This window comes from Dryobates pubescens, chromosome 11 (assembly GCF_014839835.1).
Source record: "Dryobates pubescens isolate bDryPub1 chromosome 11, bDryPub1.pri, whole genome shotgun sequence".
In the NCBI taxonomy this organism is placed as follows: domain Eukaryota; kingdom Metazoa; phylum Chordata; class Aves; order Piciformes; family Picidae; genus Dryobates; species Dryobates pubescens.
In genome coordinates, this window is record NC_071622.1 from 836534 (window position 1) to 855613 (window position 19080).

General features: G+C 52.2%; 1 protein-coding gene across 11 annotated transcripts in view; it reads left to right on the forward strand.

Annotated features, from left to right (window-relative positions):
- Window positions 1-19080, forward strand: part of PACS2 (phosphofurin acidic cluster sorting protein 2) — an 82342-nt gene that overhangs the window by 44931 nt on the left and 18331 nt on the right. For 3 of the 11 annotated variants that reach the window (XM_054165071.1, XM_054165076.1, XM_054165079.1), the window contains exons 7-18: window positions 251-331; window positions 1918-1977; window positions 3254-3411; window positions 6018-6108; window positions 6807-6884; window positions 7885-8006; window positions 8742-8877; window positions 9560-9664; window positions 11083-11189; window positions 11832-11986; window positions 15463-15573; window positions 17547-17655. In XM_054165071.1, coding sequence (XP_054021046.1) covers window positions 251-331; window positions 1918-1977; window positions 3254-3411; window positions 6018-6108; window positions 6807-6884; window positions 7885-8006; window positions 8742-8877; window positions 9560-9664; window positions 11083-11189; window positions 11832-11986; window positions 15463-15573; window positions 17547-17655 — 1313 coding nt within the window. The remainder of the gene's footprint in view (window positions 1-250; window positions 332-1917; window positions 1978-3253; window positions 3412-6017; window positions 6109-6806; window positions 6885-7884; window positions 8007-8741; window positions 8878-9559; window positions 9665-11082; window positions 11190-11831; window positions 11987-15462; window positions 15574-17546; window positions 17656-19080) is intronic. The other 8 variants (XM_054165072.1, XM_054165077.1, XM_054165080.1 and 5 more) reach the window with 6 other exon arrangements.

Here is a 19080-nt window from a genome sequence, read left to right on the forward strand (position 1 = left end):
CTCTTGAAGAGTACTGAAAGGGGAACCCACCAAGATGTGGGGTGGTGACTGTCCTTGCTCCTGGCATGTTCCTTCAGACCAGGTTCACTTCTTGTCCCTCTGCCTCCACAACTCCAGTTGGGCGAATGCTGAGGGTTGGGAAGGCGTAGCAGAAGGTGCCTTTGCACAGGGGGAACATTTCTAGCACTTCAGTAAATGCTGGTGTGTGCCCAGCTCACAGAGGTAACATAGGCCTGCTCTCTCTGTTCAGGATCTGGATGATGATGAGTACGAGCTGGGGAAGCCCAAGAAGCAGCGGAGATCGATAGTAAGAACGACGTCCATAACCAGGGTCGGTGGAAACCAGTTTTACTAACACTGCCGGGGCTTGGCCAGGATGCACAGTGCATGTGGCTTCTGGGAGCAGCTGGGCTGGGCATGCTGGCCCAGCAGACAGCCTGGGAGCGTGCTCACAGCATGTGAAGAGCTAGAAAAGGCAACCAGTTCAGGGAGTCTGCCTGTGCTGGTTCAGGTGTGCCTCGGTGGCAAAGTTAAGCAGCTCCAGAAGTCCTCTGCCCTGGTGAAATTCCACCCCTGTGAACAAGCCAGGGCAGGATCCGTGCTCATGGAAGTCCTGGAGGTAGATTAAAGTGAGAAGCTCTTCTGTTTGTGCTCTGCATAGGAGAGGCCATTGAGAAGGTGTCAGAACTAAGTTAAGTAGCTCAGTCAGGGGCAGATAAACCTGAGGCGGTGCCTGTGGTGCTGATACAAAAGAAGTGGTTGGGTGCTGAGAGCTTTGGCCAGTTGCATGCAGCTCTACAGCCTCTCCCAGCAAGCATGTGCATGTCTGCAGAGCTGCTCCTCTCTGTGGAGCAGGGGCTTGTGCTTGACCATGCCAGAGCAACAGCTTTCTGCTGACACAAGTGTTTATGCATGCCTGAGATGACAGTAGCTCAGAATCATCTTTTTGAACTTAAAGTTTGGAGATCATTGTGCCTCCTGGGAGGCTGCTTCTGGAACCCATGTTTTGACAAGGTTTGACATGAACCATATTTTAAATGACCTGAATCAGACAGCTCAGTCTGTCAGCCCAGGAGCATGCTGTTTCACACCTCTTCTGTCCTTAGTGAGAGCACAGACCCAGCAAATGAGCAACTTCCTCCACCTAAGAGTGGCCTGGTGCCAGCCATTTTCTCCTCCCTTTCCCCCTGATGCAGGGTTACCACCTCAAGTGCCAGCACTCACACCTGGACCCTTTCTCATCTCTTCTTCAGAGTGTGTTAGGTTGGTCAGTGACAGGCAGCTTGTGGCAAGTCCCAGCCCTGTGGCCCTGCAAGAGGGAGTGGGAGCTCCTGGGGCCCAGTGAAGGCCCAGGAGGAGCAGCAGCTTGGCCTGTGTTGTCTTGCAGCCTGGGGATGGCAGTTTGCTGAGACACAAGTGCTGAGGACTAGCCCCAGCACTTTCCTCTTGCAGTGCTGCTGCTCAGATCAATGGCCCTGCTGGAATGAACTTCATTGGTGGGACACACATGTGTGCTTTCCAGTCTGTAGAGGCCTCTCTTGGGTCACCCTTGCTAGGAATCCAAAAAGCTGACTGCCAAACACTTGCCAGAAATGCAGGGCATGGGTGCAGGAGGCAGTATGGGAAGTGGCCTTGGTTTGTTGGCCACTGTGTGCCCGAGCCAGAGCGATGTGCCATCCGTCAGGGCCAGAAGGTTTCCAGTGCTTGGTGGAGTGGGACCTAGCTTGCTTTAGTGCATGGGTGTGGAAGAGCAGATTTCAACATCAGAGCAGCAGAGACTTGGTTTGTGGGGCCAGCAGTGTGCTGGTTTGAAGCAGCAGCTGGAGCACCACAGGCAGAGGTGTCTGGGCTGCTTGCAGACCAGGAGGAGAGAGTTCACTGAGCCTTTACTTACGCAACAGTGTCTTTGACTTACAGCAGCAGAACTTCAAACAGAAGGTTGTGGCATTACTGAAGAGGTTTAAAGTGTCTGATGAGGTAAGCAGTGTGTTCTGTGAGCCCTCCTGTCCTCTGTGTGTTTGCCTCTCCTTGGGGCACCTTGCTTTAGCCTTCAGGGATGCTCTCCTGCTTCCTCCACACAGTTTTTGAGTCTGCAGCGGATGTGACCGTTCCTTACACCCTGGCCTTGCATGGAGACTCGAGGGCCAAGTTTAAAATGTCACCCAACATTTTGCAGATGAAGCTTTATCAAAAGCAGGCTTTGGCAGTGCTGTGTGTACTCATTGCTTTTGCAGCCTGCTTTGGAATGATCTTTGACCCTTTCAAAGGGAAGTAGTCTGTGGTGTGTTTTGCTTGGGAAGTTAAACCCCAGCCTGTTTGATCCATCTTGCTACAACAGGCAGGCAGGACATGAAAAGCTTGGACAGGGGATGCATATCCACAAGGGAGTCAGCTGTTTGGTCAGAGCTGGAAATGAGAGAGATCCAGACCCCAAGAAACCTGTGTAACACTGAGCAGCTAACCCAAAAGCAGTTAACATCTCCACTGGCTGTGTGCTGACTTGTGTGGCTTGTGGGAAAGAGTGAGTAACTCCTCATGCTCCCCTGTGCTTCCAAACAGTCCTGTGAGCTTTGCTGTTCTTCCCAAGTTAGCTCCTCAGAGTCAGCACCCATAGCTGAGCTCTCAGCCAGCTGGGCTGCTGCTCTTTTGGAGCTGCCATTCAGAAAGGCAAGCAGGCTGTGCACAGTCACCTGCTTACTCTGGTGACTCCGTGAAGCAAGCCGTCGAGTCTTGTGGGAGAGATCTGTACTCTTCAGCTCTGCTGTGGGTGACAGCTGCCGCTGGTCCTTGGCCAGGTGTCAGGCGCCTCCTGTGGACGTTTTGGTCGTTTCTGCCTGCTCGGGCATCCAAGCAGGAGGCGTCCTGGCAGCCTCAGTGCAGCCCAGGCCGGTGACGCTGCTGAGGTGTCCTTGATTCCACTCGCTCGAGGAGGACCGAGGCCTCCACTGAGGCCCTTTTCAAAGCTTTGTTCATGGTGTGGGGCTGAATGATTGGACATAACCCGTGGTTAATAGCTTGCTGATAGATGCTTAGTGCAGTAGGTAACTTCTGCTTAACCAGGCACTGGCAAGCTTGGACTGAAGGAAGCACTTCTCACGTGCTTGACGTCCCTGTTGCACGGAGTCTCCTTGCGCTAGGAAGCGAATCTTGCTCCCAGCACTCAAGTGCTGCAGTACCTGGGGGAGCTTGGGTGATGTGGGATAGCTCTGGCTCCTAGCAGAGTCAGCAGTGTCTGCTTTTGCTCTGCATCTAGGTTCTGGACTCGGAACAGGACCCAGCAGAGCATGTTCAGGAGGTGGAGGAGGACCTCGACCTGCTGTATGACACCCTGGATATAGAGAACCCCAGTGACAGCGGGCCCGAGATGGAGGATGATGACAGTGTCTTGAGCACCCCAAAGCCAAAGTTAAAGTAAGTGTGGGGCTGGGCCAGAGAGAGACCATGTGCAGTGCCAGCACAGACTGGGTGCTGTTTCTGTCCCCACCACTCCATCCTGCTGTCTTCATCTCCTGCCAGAGCCTAGGGAGTGTGGTCACAACATCAGTGACTGCTTGTGAGCTGGGGGCAGCATGTGTGTGGGGTGGCTCCAGCTTCCCCTCAGCCTCACTTCTTCCTTGTCCTCTTTGCAGACGTTCTGCCTGCCCTGCCAGCTGAGCACAGCAGCAGGAGCTGCTGGCAGGCAGTGGATTTAATCCACACAAGGGTTTTGAAGAGGAGGCAGAAGCAGCCAGATCTGTGTGAAGGCAGAAGGGAATGTGGTCGGAAGGTGCAGCAGAAGAGGGAGAGAGGGGCAAGGCAGGCTGTGTCTTTCTGGAGAAGCAATGCAGAAAGGGAGCCTCTGCAGGGATTAAGGATGCAGAAACCACAGAGCTGTGCAGGGCTCAGGGGCCTTGACTGCAGCAACACAGGCACCACTGGGCCTGCTCTGAACCCACTTTGTGGGCACTGACCCGTGGCCACGCTGCAGAGCTGAGCTGGGATTGCTGGCTCGGGGTCTGGAGCAGGTGCAGTACCCTGAGCTGGCAGAGCTGTGGCACATCCCAGCTGAGTACAGGCTGGAAGCATGAGGCTGCTGAGGCTGCACTCCCTCTCCTGATGGGCATGTGGTGGCCTGCTGGGGCCTCTGGTGGTGTGACAGCTCTGAAAGAAGGGAAGCCTCCCACTGCAGCTGGCCACTACAGTGTCTGCTAAATGCCAGCTCATTACCAGGTGTCCTAATAGCCTCATTAATGTGGAATAGGCTTGCTTCCTCTTGGTGAGCCAGAAGATGCCAGAGTTAGACTGGGACAGATGTGGTAAGTGGTGGTGCTGGTGGCTTGTAAAGGCAGCTGGAGATTGACCCAGTCTGTTGCCAGCTGGTAGGCCCTGCTTTGAAGCGGTTTGAAAGTAGATGTGTTCTGGTGAGCAGCTGCTTTGGAACAAGCCAAAAGGCTTTCCTGTAAAGACTGAGAGCTCATGTCCTGCTCCCTGGAGCCCAAGAGCTGATTCTTAGGGGATATGTGATTGCTGGGATGAGAGCTCACCATGTCTGGTCCTGGGGAGACACTTTGTGGTTTGCTGTGCCCAGCTGTTGAAAGGGATGAAAGTTCATCTCTTGAAAGGGCTGTGATAAATGCTGATGCTTGTAGGCAGGCTGTTCCTGCAGCAGCAACAAAAGTCAGCTCCTTACATTGTCCTTGACTCTCAGGCTGGCCTGATGAGCTGCCTTTTTGCATGGAAGCACAATCTGGTTGTATGTGCTGCCTTATCTTGCTGAGCAAATGTGTAATTGGATGCTAGGGCTGGCAGCCAAATCCAGATACAAACTGGAAATAAAATGCCTGTTAGCACCAAGGCTCCCTTCCTGCAGCAGCAGGGTGGCAGTGAGGGGCAGGAACTCTGCTTGCTGTCTGCCAGTCAGGAGCTAGACCCTGCCTGGGGTGGCCTGCAGATCCATCAGCATTTGCAAAGCTGAAACAGGAATTACAGTGTGAGGCTTTGGTCCTGATCCTTGAGGTAGTGATAACACAGTCACAGAATTAACCAGGATGGAAAAGACCTCCAAGATCATCCTGTCCAACCTCTCACCTAGCACCATCTGATCAACTAAACCATGGCACCAAGGGCCTCAGCCAGGCTCTTGAACACTTTCAGGGACAGTGACTCCACCACCTCCCCAGGCAGCACATTCCAATGGCAAATCACTTTCTGGGAAGAACTTCTTCCTCACATCTAGCCCAAACCTCCCCTGGCACAGCTTGAGACTGTGTCCTCTTGTTCTGGTGCTGGCTGCCTGGCAGAAGAGCCCAACCCCCACCTGGCTCCAACCTCCCTTCAGGGAGTTGCAGAGAGCAAGAAGGTCTCCCCTGAGCCTCCTCTTCTGCAGGCTAAGCAACCCCAGCTCCCTCAGCCTCTCCTCACAGGGCTGTGCTCCAGACCCCTCCCCAGCTTTTTGCCCTTCTCTGGACACCTTCCAGCATCTCAACATCTTTCCTAACCTGAGGGGCCCAGAACTGGACACAGGACTCAAGGTGTGGCCTAAGCAGTGCTGAGCACAGGGCAGGATGATCTCCCTACTCCTGCTGGCCACACTGTTCTGATGCAGGCCAGGATGCCATAACAGGACTGCTTGTGTGGATTCTGTTCTGCTGTGGGAAAATCCCTGGGCTGGCTTCTCAGCCTGGCTTTTATGGAAACAAAAGCTGCTGCTTGGTGTGTGGTGTGAGGGTGTGCAAGCCTTCTGAGTAAGAGCTTTGTAAAGGCAAAAGCTTTATAAAGTGTGTGACAGGTGACAAGTTGGATCCATTAGATGGAGGTCAGTCAGCTGGTGTCAGGCTGGACAGGGGTTCCTGAGCTTTCTGGCTGCTTCTGCTGTCCTGGAGTCCTTCCTCTCCTTTCAGCTTCTGTGCATGCTCCTGGGAGCACTGAGGAGCAGTAGGACACCCTGGGAGCAGCCACGGTGCTTTGCTCTGAACCTGGTGGACTTCCTCTGCTGATGCTTTCAGTAACAAGAATCTGGTTCTGTTTTCCTCATTCAGACCTTATTTTGAAGGACTGTCCCACTCCAGCTCACAGACAGAAATTGGTAGCATCCACAGCATCAGGAGCCAGAGAGAGCCATCGAGTCCTGTAAGTAAGGTTATCTGGCTGCAGGTCATGGAGCAGCCCTGGGCTGTCTCTGGTGGCATGTGGGAACTGAAGCACCAGCCCTGAGCTCCTCCAAGCCCAGAGAGGAGTTTTCTGCAAAGCAAACTTGTTTGTTGCCTTGGGGGTTGCCTTTTCTGGCTTTGTGGGTTGGGTTTGCTGATGTTTAGTGGGTGCTCAGTGTTTGATCTGTTGATTTGTTTTGAAATCAAGTTCTGTATTAACTCAAGGGACATCATACTGGAGCCTGGCTATGGGTATGAAGAGCTCCAGCCTTCTGCATGCTTGAAGTGACTGCCAGGATGGGAGAAGCTGCCCAGGAGTTTTAGGGGCTCCTTGACACTGTTTGGAGGAACCTCAGTGCTGTTAGGATGCTTTTTGTGGTGGCTGGGAGCAAGCAGTGAGGGGCAGCTCAGCCCCTTTCCATCTCCCTGTGGGAGGGCACATCAAGTATCAGCCCTGTTCCAGAGCACTTTCCTGCCTGTGCTGTGTGTTGTGCATCAGCTGCTGCTTTGCCACAGCTCACACTAATGCCTTTGCTCCTGGTGTCACCAGGAAGCACCCCTGGGCATCACACAGGGCTGTGCAGTGTTTAAATGGAGGAGCAGGTCTTGTGAACAGCCTGACCCAGAGAGTGTGCCTGAAAACTCTGCTGGTGCCTGATGGTTTTTCCTCCTCTCAAGCAGGTAGAAGTGCCTGAGAAGACCAAGAGCCTTGGAGCCAAGCTCGCAGGCGACAGCGTTTCTGACAATGCCTCCTATGTAAGTTGGAAGTGCACTTCATGTTCTCCTGGCAGCTTGGGTGGCAGCTGGCAGCTCCTGTGTGCCATGTGCCCACCCATCCTCACAGCTGCACCTGCAACAGAGCTTAAGTAGGTAGCATTAGCTGCAGTGAAGGTAATGCTGAGCCCTCCTCCTGACCTTAGTTGTTGGAAGTGACCTCAAGGATCATCCAGTCCAGCCTTTCAGGGTGAGAATAGAGTTTAAATGAGCTGGCCCTGCAGCCTGTCAAGCTGGGCCTTGAAGCTGTCCCATGCAGGGGAATCCACCACCTCCCTTGGGAGGTTATTCCAGTGTCTAATAGCTGAAGTGGTGGGATTTTTTTTCCTGGCATCCAGTCTGAACCTCCTCAGTAGCAACTTGTGGCCGTTGCCCCTTGCCTTTACCATGGGACTCTTTGTAGCAAGTTCTTGTCTTTCAGCCTTTTGAGACAGAAATGCTTCATGTGGCCTTTTGTTTCAACAGCCTCTCTCTTGGTTTGAGGAAGGCTGGCCCAAAGTGTGCTACTGAGCACGTGTAGCTCCTGAGAGGGATTCTCAGGGCTGTTCCATTGTAACAGGCAGAAGCATTATTTCAAGTTGAGCTGGCAGAAGTCAGGCTGGTCTGGGGGTAGAAATGCCAAATGCCAGTTGCTGTGCTGGGGATGTGCAGCTGGTAATGTTTCTCCCATGTCTTTCTCTCTCCACTGGCTCATTTGGGTAAGCTGAATTCATCTGCAGTTGCGTGAGGAGGCAAGTCCCTGGCTTTGAGCTGGGAGTGTGCCTGTTCCAAATAGCATATCTGAGCACCTCTCCTACCTCCAGCTCCTTTGTGAGACAGGACTGGGAACTGGCAGCCCCAGCCAGCATTGGCTTCTCCCTTGTGGCAGTGAGTGGCATGTCTGGAAGGAGGCAGCCCGGCTTAGCTGCCTCTTCCAGCCCTTGTGGCAGTGAGACAGAGGTGAGGGTTTGTCCTGATCACTGTGTTCCCTGTGCTTTTGCAGGAGTCTAACCAGCAAGCTGAGGCCCAGGAAGCTGAGCTGCCCACTCCAGATGTGTTTGTTGAGAAGCTTCCACCCAGTGGGAAGATCACTAAGACCGAGTCCCTCATCATCCCATCCACCAGGTGACACAGACTGTGCCTGCTGCAGGCTGCTCAGGGAGCCATGGGCAGCTAGCCAGCATTTGCTCAGGAGGGCTTTAGGCCACTGGCTGCAAGGAGACCCTTCTGGTGTTCAGGCCCTGGAGTGATGGACCCTGAGCACTTGATGCATGAGCACTCAGAGCCTGGAAGGGCAGCACTGCTCTGAGGTTGCTCCTCTCTCTCTTCTTGTACCTGCTCCATATCCAGGGAAGCTTTTATAAAACCTGGAAGCTACTTGCTCAGAGATACTGCTGCAAAGTCCACACTGATGCAGGCATTAGCCTTAAAGGTGGTTGTCAAATCTGACTTACTGCCTCTTGAACCTTCCCAAGCAGGGTAGTGAATGTGGGCTTCAGCAGCCCCACCAGAGAGTTTCTCCCATGGGTTGCAATCAAATAGCTTTTCTGCTGAAGAGGTATTCCTGTGCTGCTTTTGGGTGTGAGCCTGCAGTTTGTGGGACTGGATCCTGCTATGCTGGTGTAGCAAGAGCAGGATGGTGGTGTGGGTCTTAGCAGGGGCTGCTGCAGTCTGCCTGGGAGGGCTGGGAGCACGCTCTGCAGCCGAGCCCTGTGCTCCGCAGGGGCAGGATGAGCTCAGGTCTGCAGGCACAGCTCCCCGGCGCCTGCGGTCCCCTCGTGGAGGCTGGCAGGCTGGGTGGCAGGGGGTTTGGGGGCATGTGTCTGGTGAGGCAGCTCTGGAGTGCAGTGCTCTGTGCAGCAGGTGCGAGGGGAAGCAGACGGGGCGGCGCGGCAGGAGCACGTCGCTGAAGGAGAGGCAGCCGGTGAGGCCGCAGAACGAGAGAGCCAACAGCCTGGACAACGAGCGCTCCCCAGACACCAGGCATCACCTGCAGGTGGGGACAAGGTTGCTCTCTCCAGGCACTCCTGGTTTATCCTCTTTTCCAACTACCTCCTCATGGGCTGAGTGCCATTCCTGCTGGAAAGGACCTGGTGCCTGCAGCCCATCAGGAAGGAGGGAGTTAGCCTAGGCTGGTAGTTGTCAGCCACCCGGGCTGCTGGGCTGTGACAGCTCTGTCACCCTGCCATGAACTGCAGACACTGGGACAGATTGTTTATGATGAGACAGGAATAGGAATGTGTTGAGGAACTGCTCCTCTGCAATCAGGTGAGCTGCCAGGGATTGCAAGAGGGGACTGCCTAAGGCTTTAGGTAGCTGCAGGACTCGCTTCATTCTCTCCCTGAAGGAGACTTTTGCAGGCTTCTCTGACTCCAGAATTACTCTTTGTGGCCACTTAGTGGATATAGAGTGATGCAAGCAACAATGCATGGCAGGAGGAGTAATGGCCAGCAGAGCCAAGGTGGCTAACAGAGCAGGCTGCAGAACACTACAGTGTTGAAGAAGCTGCTCAATGTCAGTCCCAGCAGCCAGTGCAGCTGCTAGCATGCCTTGGCTGATGGAGTGACCAAGCACTGGCCAGCCTTACACAGCCAGCCCTCATGAATTGCAAGAGCTCAAGCTGGTGGATTGGCAACTGGAGCTGACATCTCTTGCTGTTCTCTTCTCTCTCTTTCCAGATCCCCAGGAAAACAGTGTATGACCAACTAAATCACATCCTGGTTTCTGATGACCAGCTGCCAGAAAACATTATTCTTGTCAATACTTCTGACTGGCAAGGCCAGGTAAAGGCAGGAGATGGTACCTGAAGCACAGTTCTCCTTCACTGTTCCTCCTCAGGAATGGACAGGCCTTGAGCTCTACCACTAACCAAGTAGGTTCCACTGCTTGGTTGGAAGAGCAGTGGTGGTGCGTGGGGGCTGGCAGCGTACTGAGTGGTCGGTGCCTACAGATTGGATTTGCTTTGACCAGGAGGTGCTGTGGATCTTGCAAAGCTTTGCCTCCCTGCCTCTTTCCATGGAGGCTTTTTCTCTTCTACAAAATACCATTCCCTCTGGTTAGCACTACCCTGAGGATGGCCAGGCTCTGCCACAGTTGGGAAGAAGGCTCCAGTGCAAAACTGGGACGGAGGAAGCAGGGAGGATCGACCTGTAATTTAGGCTGAGATTTCTAGGGACAGGGTGGAGAACACAGGTCAGCTGTGTTGCCTGCACACTTGTGGTTCCTGACTGCAGGTGTGTCACCCTGAGTCACACCCTGAGCAGTGCTTTCTTACACTGCCAGCATGGGTTGGTTTGCTATGGATTTGGGACAAATTTTGCTCCTTTCAGAACCTTAGTCTGAGAAAGCAGTACAGTATGTGTGGAAGAGGACCAACAAGCTTGTGCTGGGTGACTGCTGCCTGCAGAACTTGTGCCAGGCTCAAGGAGTTACTTTCTCTGTTTTGGCTTTCTGCTTCTGGAAGAGCTGGTGTCACAGTTTCTGAGAGGGCAAGAATCCCAGCTGAGGGACTAGCTGCAGCTTCCCTCTGCTTGCAAGACAGGGAAATGCCTTCTGGAGGTGGACAGAAAGCAGTCTAGGTCATTTTCTGGTAGCTTTAGGATCTTGTGGCTGCAGTATCAGAGGAGATGAAGGTAGCATTGGCTGGGGTGTAATAGGTTAGTGGTGCAGAATTTGAAGGTGTGAGGTAATTGCTGAGTCCTCTCAGCATTCTGTCTGTGTACAGCCCAGGGGTGAGTTGTTTCCCATTAGCTACATGGAGAGGCAGCAGTCCCTGGTGAGGAACACGTGCTGGCAGCACCCTTCCCTTTTGTTGGGGTGTGGGCAGAACATTGCATTTCTTGAAGTCCTTTGGCAATCAGAGCTGCAGCTGCAGGTCCAGAAGCAGGTGAGCAGACAGCATCTGCTCTTACCCAGTGCCATCTGCTGGGCTAGTGGCCTGCTGCTGCTGCTCTGTGAGGCCCTAGAACCCCTGCTGTCGTGGAGCTGTCAGTGCTGTGTTTGTCAGGAAGCTGCAGTGGTTCCATTTCCCTGGAGGAAGAGCTTTCCTTTGGCACAGGGATGAGGTCTGTGGCAAACAGCCCCATGGCTGTGAACTGGGCATGGGCAGCGTGCCCACACCTAGGAGGCTGGGGAAGGCAGGGTTTCTTCTTGTGACTGACTGTGCCCAAAAGGGCTGTGAAATGTGCTGTTCTCTCCTCAGTACCTGTCAGATGTCCTGCAGAAGCACACCCTGCCAGTGGTCTGCACGTGCTCCTCGGCCGACATTCAGGCAGCTTTCAGCACGATTGTCTCCAGGATACAGAGATAGTGAGTTCTCACCTTGCTTGTCTTGTTTGAGTCTCAGCTTTGAAAGCCTCACAGCTCCTGTGCCATCCAGTAGCTGAGAAACACTTCTCCCTTCCAGTGCTTCTGCCCAGTCACTCTCCGGAGGTCAGAGCTGCGCAGCTCTTCAGCGCTCCCCAGCGCCGCGGAGTTGTGGCTGCTCTGCCGTGTGTGGGGGTACAAAGTCTCCTTCCATCCACATCTGACTGCTAAAAGATTCTGCTTTGGAGACTGCCTCGTGGGTCACATCTAACAACCAGCAAATCCTACACAGCTGATAGGGTTTTGAGTAGCTCTTGTCCCCCACCTGCTCCAGTAATTCCCAGATTAGTTCCTCAAGGCATCCCTTGGGTGCTTGCTGAGGGCTGACACAGCAGTTAGTTGCAGCAGGTACATCCTGACCCAGCTAGCTGAGTACAGCCCTTTAGGTTACCAAAATGTGTGAAAGAAGGAGGAGCAAGGAGAGCAATGGAGGAAATAGTGAACCATGTTGCATTTATGACTGAATGCTTTAAGCTACTGATAATGATTGTGATATTGCCCTGTGTATTGAGTGAGCTCTCCTTTCTGAGACTGCTGTTTGGAAGCACTATGACAAATATGTCTCCTTTTTCCTCTCCTGTCCAGCTGTAACTGCAACTCACAGCCTCCAAACCCGATTAAAATCGCCGTGGCTGGAGCCCAGAATTACCTCAGTGCTGTCCTGAGGCTCTTTGTAGAGCAGCTGTCTCACAAAACCCCAGACTGGCTTGGCTACATGAGGTTTCTGATCATCCCTTTAGGTAAATGAGGAACAACTTCTCTTCCTAGAGAGATGAATGGCTTAGATGGGATGTGTTCCCTCAGGAGGAGCCCTCCTGGAAGCTTGGGCTGGGGCGCTGGCGGGTCAGGGAGGCAAATGTCAAGCTGCCATAGCACTGTGCAACGTTGCTCTTGCCTGAGTGGAGCTCAGCTTCACACTCTGGATGCAGAGTCTGCTTGTGAAACCTCCTTTTGAAGCAAGGGGTTCACTACTTCCTCCCCTGTCCAGGGGGGCTCTTGCTTACCTTTTTGTGATGGCAGAGTGGATGCACAGAATGGTGTTCTGGAAGCCCTTTCCCTGGCTGAAACCCTGGGTTTATTGGGCACTGTGTCTCCCTGAGCAGTGGCTGCTGAGGCCTCTCTGGGGCTGACACACAAAATGTTGATGCAGGAGGCCGGGGTGAATAACTCTCTGAAACTGCTGAGAGTTTAAATTACTCCAATGACATGAATCTTTTGGCCTTTATGTGCTGTTCTGCTTGGATTTTCCCCTCAGTTTTCCAGCACCTTATCTCTGCTGCCCTCCCAGCAGCTCCAGAGGTCTGCCTGACTGGAAAGGTACCCAGCTTGGATTGCTTGTGCTGGGGCACGTAGAGTGGACTGGTAAATAGCATCAGGGCTCATGAGGAATGTGGTAGCAGTGAGGCCTGGGGAGGCAGGCAGTCATTTCTGTATGTGTGCAGGGGCATCTCTTGTAAGGATGTGATGGCAAAGCTTGTCTGGTCCAAGGCTTGGCTTGTGTGAACAGGGCACTTGGGGGTGTAGGCAAAAGTAAACTTGAAAAGCACTTTTTGTTGGTATTGGTCTTCAAGGTTTTGGACCAGCTGGTGGTAGTTGCTGCAGGAGTCAGAAGCTGCTGCCCCACATCAGGAGCAGTGGGGTTAGGCTGTCAGTTCAGTGGTGGGATTTGCAGAAGTCAATGACAAGGGCAGAGGAAGAGAGATCCTTTTGTAAGGCAGGCATTCACTTTCCAAAGTGGCTGGCAGGAAGAGGAGAGAGAACCCTTCAGGGGTACAAACAAGGGAGAAAGAATTCTGCAAGGTCCAGTGTGCTTCAAATGAGAGTCTGTGTGACTGAGAACTTGGGTCCTCACAAGCTGTCTCCTGGCCTCAGCAGGAGATTTTCTGGCCTGCAATTTTGGATGACCTGCAAGTATTCCCTCTGGAAAGTGAAGGACAAAAAAGTGTGGGGCTGGGTGTTGCCTTTTTCTCTAGTATCAGACCTTTCTGTGGTGATTGAGGCAACAGAACAAAGCCCTTTGGTAATGGAGCTGCCTCAGAACCGTGAAGGCTTTTAAAGTGTACTTCAAATATAGAAACTTTCCTAACAGAGAAGTCTGCAGAGCTTCCTGATGGGATCAAGGGCTTATTTCTGGCCAGCTTTCTGGCACTTCATTAAAGTGATTGAGGAGCAACCTCTCTTGTCTGACAACTGAAAAGGCACCAAAGACAGAATGGTGACTGTGCCACAAGTGTCTTAAAGGAAAAGACTTTCTGCTGTTAGCAGGACCTTCAAGGTGGGGATGGTGGAGTTTGTTCTAAGGTTTACTGTGGCTTTGTAGTCCACTAACTAGGCTCTGCAGTGGCAGAAGAGTCAACCTGCAGTGGTTTGTCAACAGAGCAGCTTAGTGAGCATCCATGCTGGCAGATGCAGTCCTCCTGACTCCATGGCTGAAAGACTCTTTTGATGTCCCAATCAGTGTGTGGACAACAGAAAAGTGGCAAATGTCATAGGGAAGGGAAAAAAGGCTGGGATTATTTTGGCTGTTTGGGGTTTATTTTAGCCCTTTATTTAGCTCCTATGGATAGAATATCTTGGGAGAGCCTCCACTTAGTCCTTGTTTCCAACTGCATCTGCTGTGTGCAGTGTGCTTTCTCAGCACATGGAAAAGCTTCTCCAGTCCATGGAGCTCTTCCCTCTCTGCTGCTTGAAACTCCACTGGGGAGTGGAAGTCTCTGGGGAGACCTCATAGCAGCCTGCCAGTACCTGAAAGGGGCTCCAGGAAGGATGGAGAGAGACTGTTTGCAAAGGCCTGCAGGGACAGGACCAAAGGCAATGGCTTCAAACTAGAGAAGGGCAGATTGAGATTGGATATCAAGAACTCTTGACTATGAGGCTGGTGGAACACTGGAACAGGTTGCCCAGGTTGGTGGCTGGGGCCTGGAGATATTCAAGGTGAGGCTGGACAGGGCTCTGGGCAACCTGATCTAGTTGGGGATGTCCCTGCTGGCTGCAGGGGGGTTGGACTGGATGAGCTTTGGAGGTCCCTTCCAACCCAGACTGTTCTGTGGTTCTATGACACCAAGGGGAGCTCAGAGATTCCTTCTGCCTGAACCTTCCTTGGAAGTTTGGAAATCAGCACTGGTTTGGAGGACTGAGAAAAGACAGTGGATGTTTTCCACTGCCAGCTGCACTGGAGGATGCTGACTGTAGTTAAGCAACTAAGGCCTTCTTGGAAGGAGTTGTCAGTTACCAGTTACCAGCTGATGACTCAGCTGTTGCAGTCTCCAGAAGTGTGGCTTGATGGGAGAATCTGGTATGCAGGAAGGCTAAAAATAAGCTGATTAAGAGGAACTGTGAGACCACTTCATGGCTGGTTGTGAATGTACAAACTCCTGCTGAGCATGACTTGCCTCCTGTGCTGAAAGACTGGAGAAGTGGTTTCAAGAGGACAATGTCTGGTTTTGGGACGCCTGCGGCCTAAAATGAAGGCCCCAGGGCAGTGTTTGTCATGAAAATGCCTTCCCTCTCCTGCCCAGCAGAAGGGTGAAGCCAGATTTCGATGCAGGGCAGGAGGCTGGGCACACAAACTTCTTAAGGAAGTCTTTCCATGCTCCTAGAGGAGCCATAAGGCTCAGCTGGAGCACCCAGGGACTTGGACTCTGCCTTCTGGATTTAATTTCAGCTTGTTGATTGAACTTACAGCCCTTCTCCACCGATTAAACAATCCTCCTGGGGTGGTTTTTCCCTGGGGGGGGGGACTGCCTTTTCTGAGCACTGCAAACCAGCTGTGGTGTGTGAGTGGTGCTCAGAGGAAGGGCTCTGACTCCTCTTGGCAGAGATGACCTGGATGCAGTGCACACAGTGCAGCCTGGGGGGTAGGAAGGGCTGCTGGGAAAGCCACTTGCACCACTGAGATGCTGAGGTGGAAAGCCATAGGGCCTCAGTGCTCCAAATGATTGATGTCTTCAGCAGTTTCCCTGTCCAGTTGTCTTTGGCCTTCAAAAATTCCATTTGGCAGGGTGAGGGAGGGGGAAGGTATCAGTGGAAGGTACCAGTGGTGCTGAAGCAGCCTCTCTGAGGAGATCAAGTGGAGTAAATGACTTGGTTGTAATGGAAGAGATTTATTCCTGGGGTGTCTAAGTGCAGCTTTGATTGTGGACTTGAGTCTCTTACAGATAAAACACACATGGGCAGGGATGGGAAGAAAACTGTCACGCTTTCCTTTCTTTCTTAGGCTCTCATCCAGTGGCCAAGTATCTGGGGTCTGTAGATTATAGATACAACAACTTCTTCCAAGATCTAGCCTGGAGAGACCTGTTCAACAAACTTGAAGCACAGACCACTGGTAAGACCACATGGAAAGGCCTGAGTGAGTCATTTCAACAAAGGTCAAGTAAATACAAGAGGAAGCAGACAAATGTTGTTGCTCCTCTTTTCCTCTCACCCTACCACATTCCCTTTTCAGATGGTGACCTTTCTGTGTCCTCCACGAGGTGGTTTGCTAACAGTTGTTGGCTCCCAGAGGCACTTAGCTGCCTCTGAGTCACTGTTTTTACCTAGCTCTCAGCTTTGTTCTGTGATGTGGAGGTCTCACTACCAAGGTTAGTAGACCTCTCTCTTTGGCCTTTGGAGGCTCTCCAGCCCTTGAAGGATTTGGACAAGTGGAGACTGGGGGAAGATTAACTTCCATTAGTTGTGCATGAGCAGAACCTTGACATTTCTGAAGCCTACTGGGCAGGCTCTTGCTCCTTACAAAAGAATTTTGTTCTTCACCAGGGCTGTAACATGTGGGAGCTGCCCTAGGTCAAACCAACAAGTTCCTCTTTAGATCTGAGTGTGTTTGAGGCCAGGACAAAACCTTACAGTGTGGTGAAAGTACTAATCTGCTGAAAACAATGCTGGCAATGTCTCCATCTGGCCTGCAAGAATGGAAAGAAACAGTAGAAAGGAGGATTTGCATCTGACATCTAGGCCTGCAGGAAGTCTTGACCTTGCCCAAGGAGGGATGCTCTCATGGCAGCATATCTCATACAGGAATTTCCCAAGGAAGAAAGAAACAAGCCTGGGAGTTTCTGGAGCACTGTGAGGGTGGGGAAGTGTGGTTCTCCTGTTGGACTTGCAGGATGCCTGCTGGAGGCTCCCAGATTGCTTCTGAAAGTCATCTGACTGTTAGAGGAGAAGGCAGGGTGAGACTTCTTCGCAGGTGATTGTTCAGAGCTCTCTGCAGCAGAGGGGAACTTGGCTGAACAAAGCCTGTTGTGAAGGTGAAGGGAGCTCTCCTTGAAGCAGGAAGCCAGACTAGAGATGCCTTAGTGTGACTCAGCCTATGCTTTCCCTTGATTCTAGGCTCATGGCAGAACAGGTGTCTGGAACTGGCAGATGTAAATACAGACTTGATTTGTGTTTCTGAGGTAGAAATACTTCATTAGCTATAGAAATCCAGCTCAAGAACCCTATCTGTTCTTTAGCTGGCTATGCTGCAGCCCTTCTTTCTTTGCCTGCATGCTGTGAGGAAAACACAGCCTCCTTTCTGTGCTGCCCAGACCTTGTGGATTCTCCACTTCATCTGTGCAGTGAGAACTGCTCAGAAAGCCCCTGATGGCATAAGAAGGTGTGGCAGAGAATCACAGCTGCTCACAGCTCTCTGTTAGATACAAAGAGCCTGGGTTAGAGTGCACCTTAAAGTGTGGTGATGCCTGATGAAGGTCACTTGTGTTCCCTTCGTCTCACAGAGGGAAGCTCTTGGCTCGAAACCCAAGCGATGCAGAAGGCATCTCGGTGATGTCTTTTCGTTGCCTTGAATCAAACTCTCTCAGATCTGAAGCATCCTCGGTGCTGGATGTGGGATCTTTGTGCTCTTCCTGCCCTTGCACAGCTCTCAGTCTTCTCAGTTCACTCAGCAAAGCCATGAGCTCATTAGGAAATCAGGGAACTCAAATGCTGGTGGGAGCAGAGCAGCTTGCCCAGGCCCTGGAAGAGATGGCTTGGCACTTCCTTCAGGAGCTACCTATAGTCAAGGAGCCAAAAAGTCTGAAGCTGACTCTGGGCAAAGAAAGACAAAATAACCACAGCACTTCAGTCAGTAGTGCTGGGTACAGGAACCTGCAGCTCCCCACTGCTGTTGCCTTGGCTTTCTCTGAGCTTTTGCTCAGTCAGCTTTACAATGCTCTGGGGCAGGCTGCAGAGCTTCCTTTGGAAGATGCAGCTCAGGTGTAGCTGGCTGGGTACCATCAGGTGCTTGGCTGAGCAAGTGGAGGGCAGTGCTGGTGGTGACCTGAGAAGCAAGTGAAGTTACCTTCTCTCTGTGTTCTGCTGCAGTTCCAGAAGCACCTGACGTTGTCTCCCGGATAACGCAGTACATAGCAGGGGCAAACTGTGCACACCAGTTGCCCATTGCTGAAGCAATGCTGACATACAAGCAGAAAAGGTAAGTCACTGACCTAATACTGACCATCCAGAGCAAGCCTTGGATTGAAAGCAAAGTGCTTTTCTCATCTCATGTGCTAGCAGTCTTAAAATCACTCCAAAGTGCAACCACCTTGGGAGCCTTCCAGTAGCCTGCCCCCAGCAATATGTCCTGCTTAGGTAACAGGGAGTCTACAGCTGTGTGGTTGCTGTAAACAGAGATATGAAAGGTTTGGGGAGGTGAGGACTAGGCAGGGTAGGGATGGACAGATTATGGCTGCTGAGAGTCCAGAGATCTCTTACTGCAGAGCCCTTAGATGTGTAAGACTGGCCTGTGACAGTTCCCCCCAGAGTGCCTTGATGAGACCTGGCCATTCTGCACCAGTGTTGAGCAAACTGAAACCCTTTCTTTTTGGAGTGTGAATAGCAGAGCTGCTCACAGGAGAGTCAAAGTCCTCATTGACTGGCAGCTGCAGGCTACCAGGTCTCCTAGTGGGGAAGCCTGATGTTCACCAGGACTTACTTCCACTTCTCTTGAGGGGTAAGCAGCCTGTAGGAGGGATGGCTGGGGTCTGAGAACAAGATTCCCAAGGCTGTAGAGCCTCCTGTGGCCATGGTCCAGGAAGAGGAGTAATGTCACTGGAGGGCAGTGATGCATCGTTTCTGATGCACAGAGAATAACAGACTCCCACTCACATCCCAGTTTCTGAGAGCAGGGCAAGCATTCAGCTCTGGGTCTTCCTCAGAGAAGGACTACAAATCTCCTACGAGGTGTGAATGATGTCAGCTGTTAATTACTGCCCTTCTCAAGTTACAGCTGACCTTTCTTTTTTGGCCCATGAGCATCCCTCCTTGGTCCCTCCTTTGCATAAGAACCGGGAGGGATGAAAGCTGGGGGCAGAGTGACTTCTCCCCCTCTCTTTGGAAAGGCTCCCTGTGTGTTGCTTTGCCATTCCTGTCTGCTCTGCCTTGCTTTGTGGAAATGATGCAGTGAAATTTGAAGCCCATCCTTCAGGCACTCCTAGGGGAGAGTAAGTGCAGCCTGACTAGTCCATGAAAAAGGATGTCCTCTCCTCATGTGTTTGTGAACTTCTCTAGTGCTAACCTGGTAAAGGTGAGGTTTGGACAGCCACAGGTTGCTTGAAACTCTGAGCTTCAATCTTTGTTGCTGTTTTTCTGTGTGTGAAGACTTAGGACAAGGAGTTTGGAGACTCCTAGTGCAGAGTGAGCCCCTTCTGAGAGCTGCCTTTTTCTTTCTTGGCACCCTTCAGCTGCTGGGTTATGCACTGCTCTGCACTGCCTTCTCCATTCTGTTACAGGTTCATTTTTGTCATCAGAATCTACACTACATTTGGTCTTAGCCCACAAGGCTGGGAAGCAATGAGCACACATCATGCTGAGTTTCTAATGTGCCTAGAAAGGTCATTTTGGTACTTGGTAAAGAACA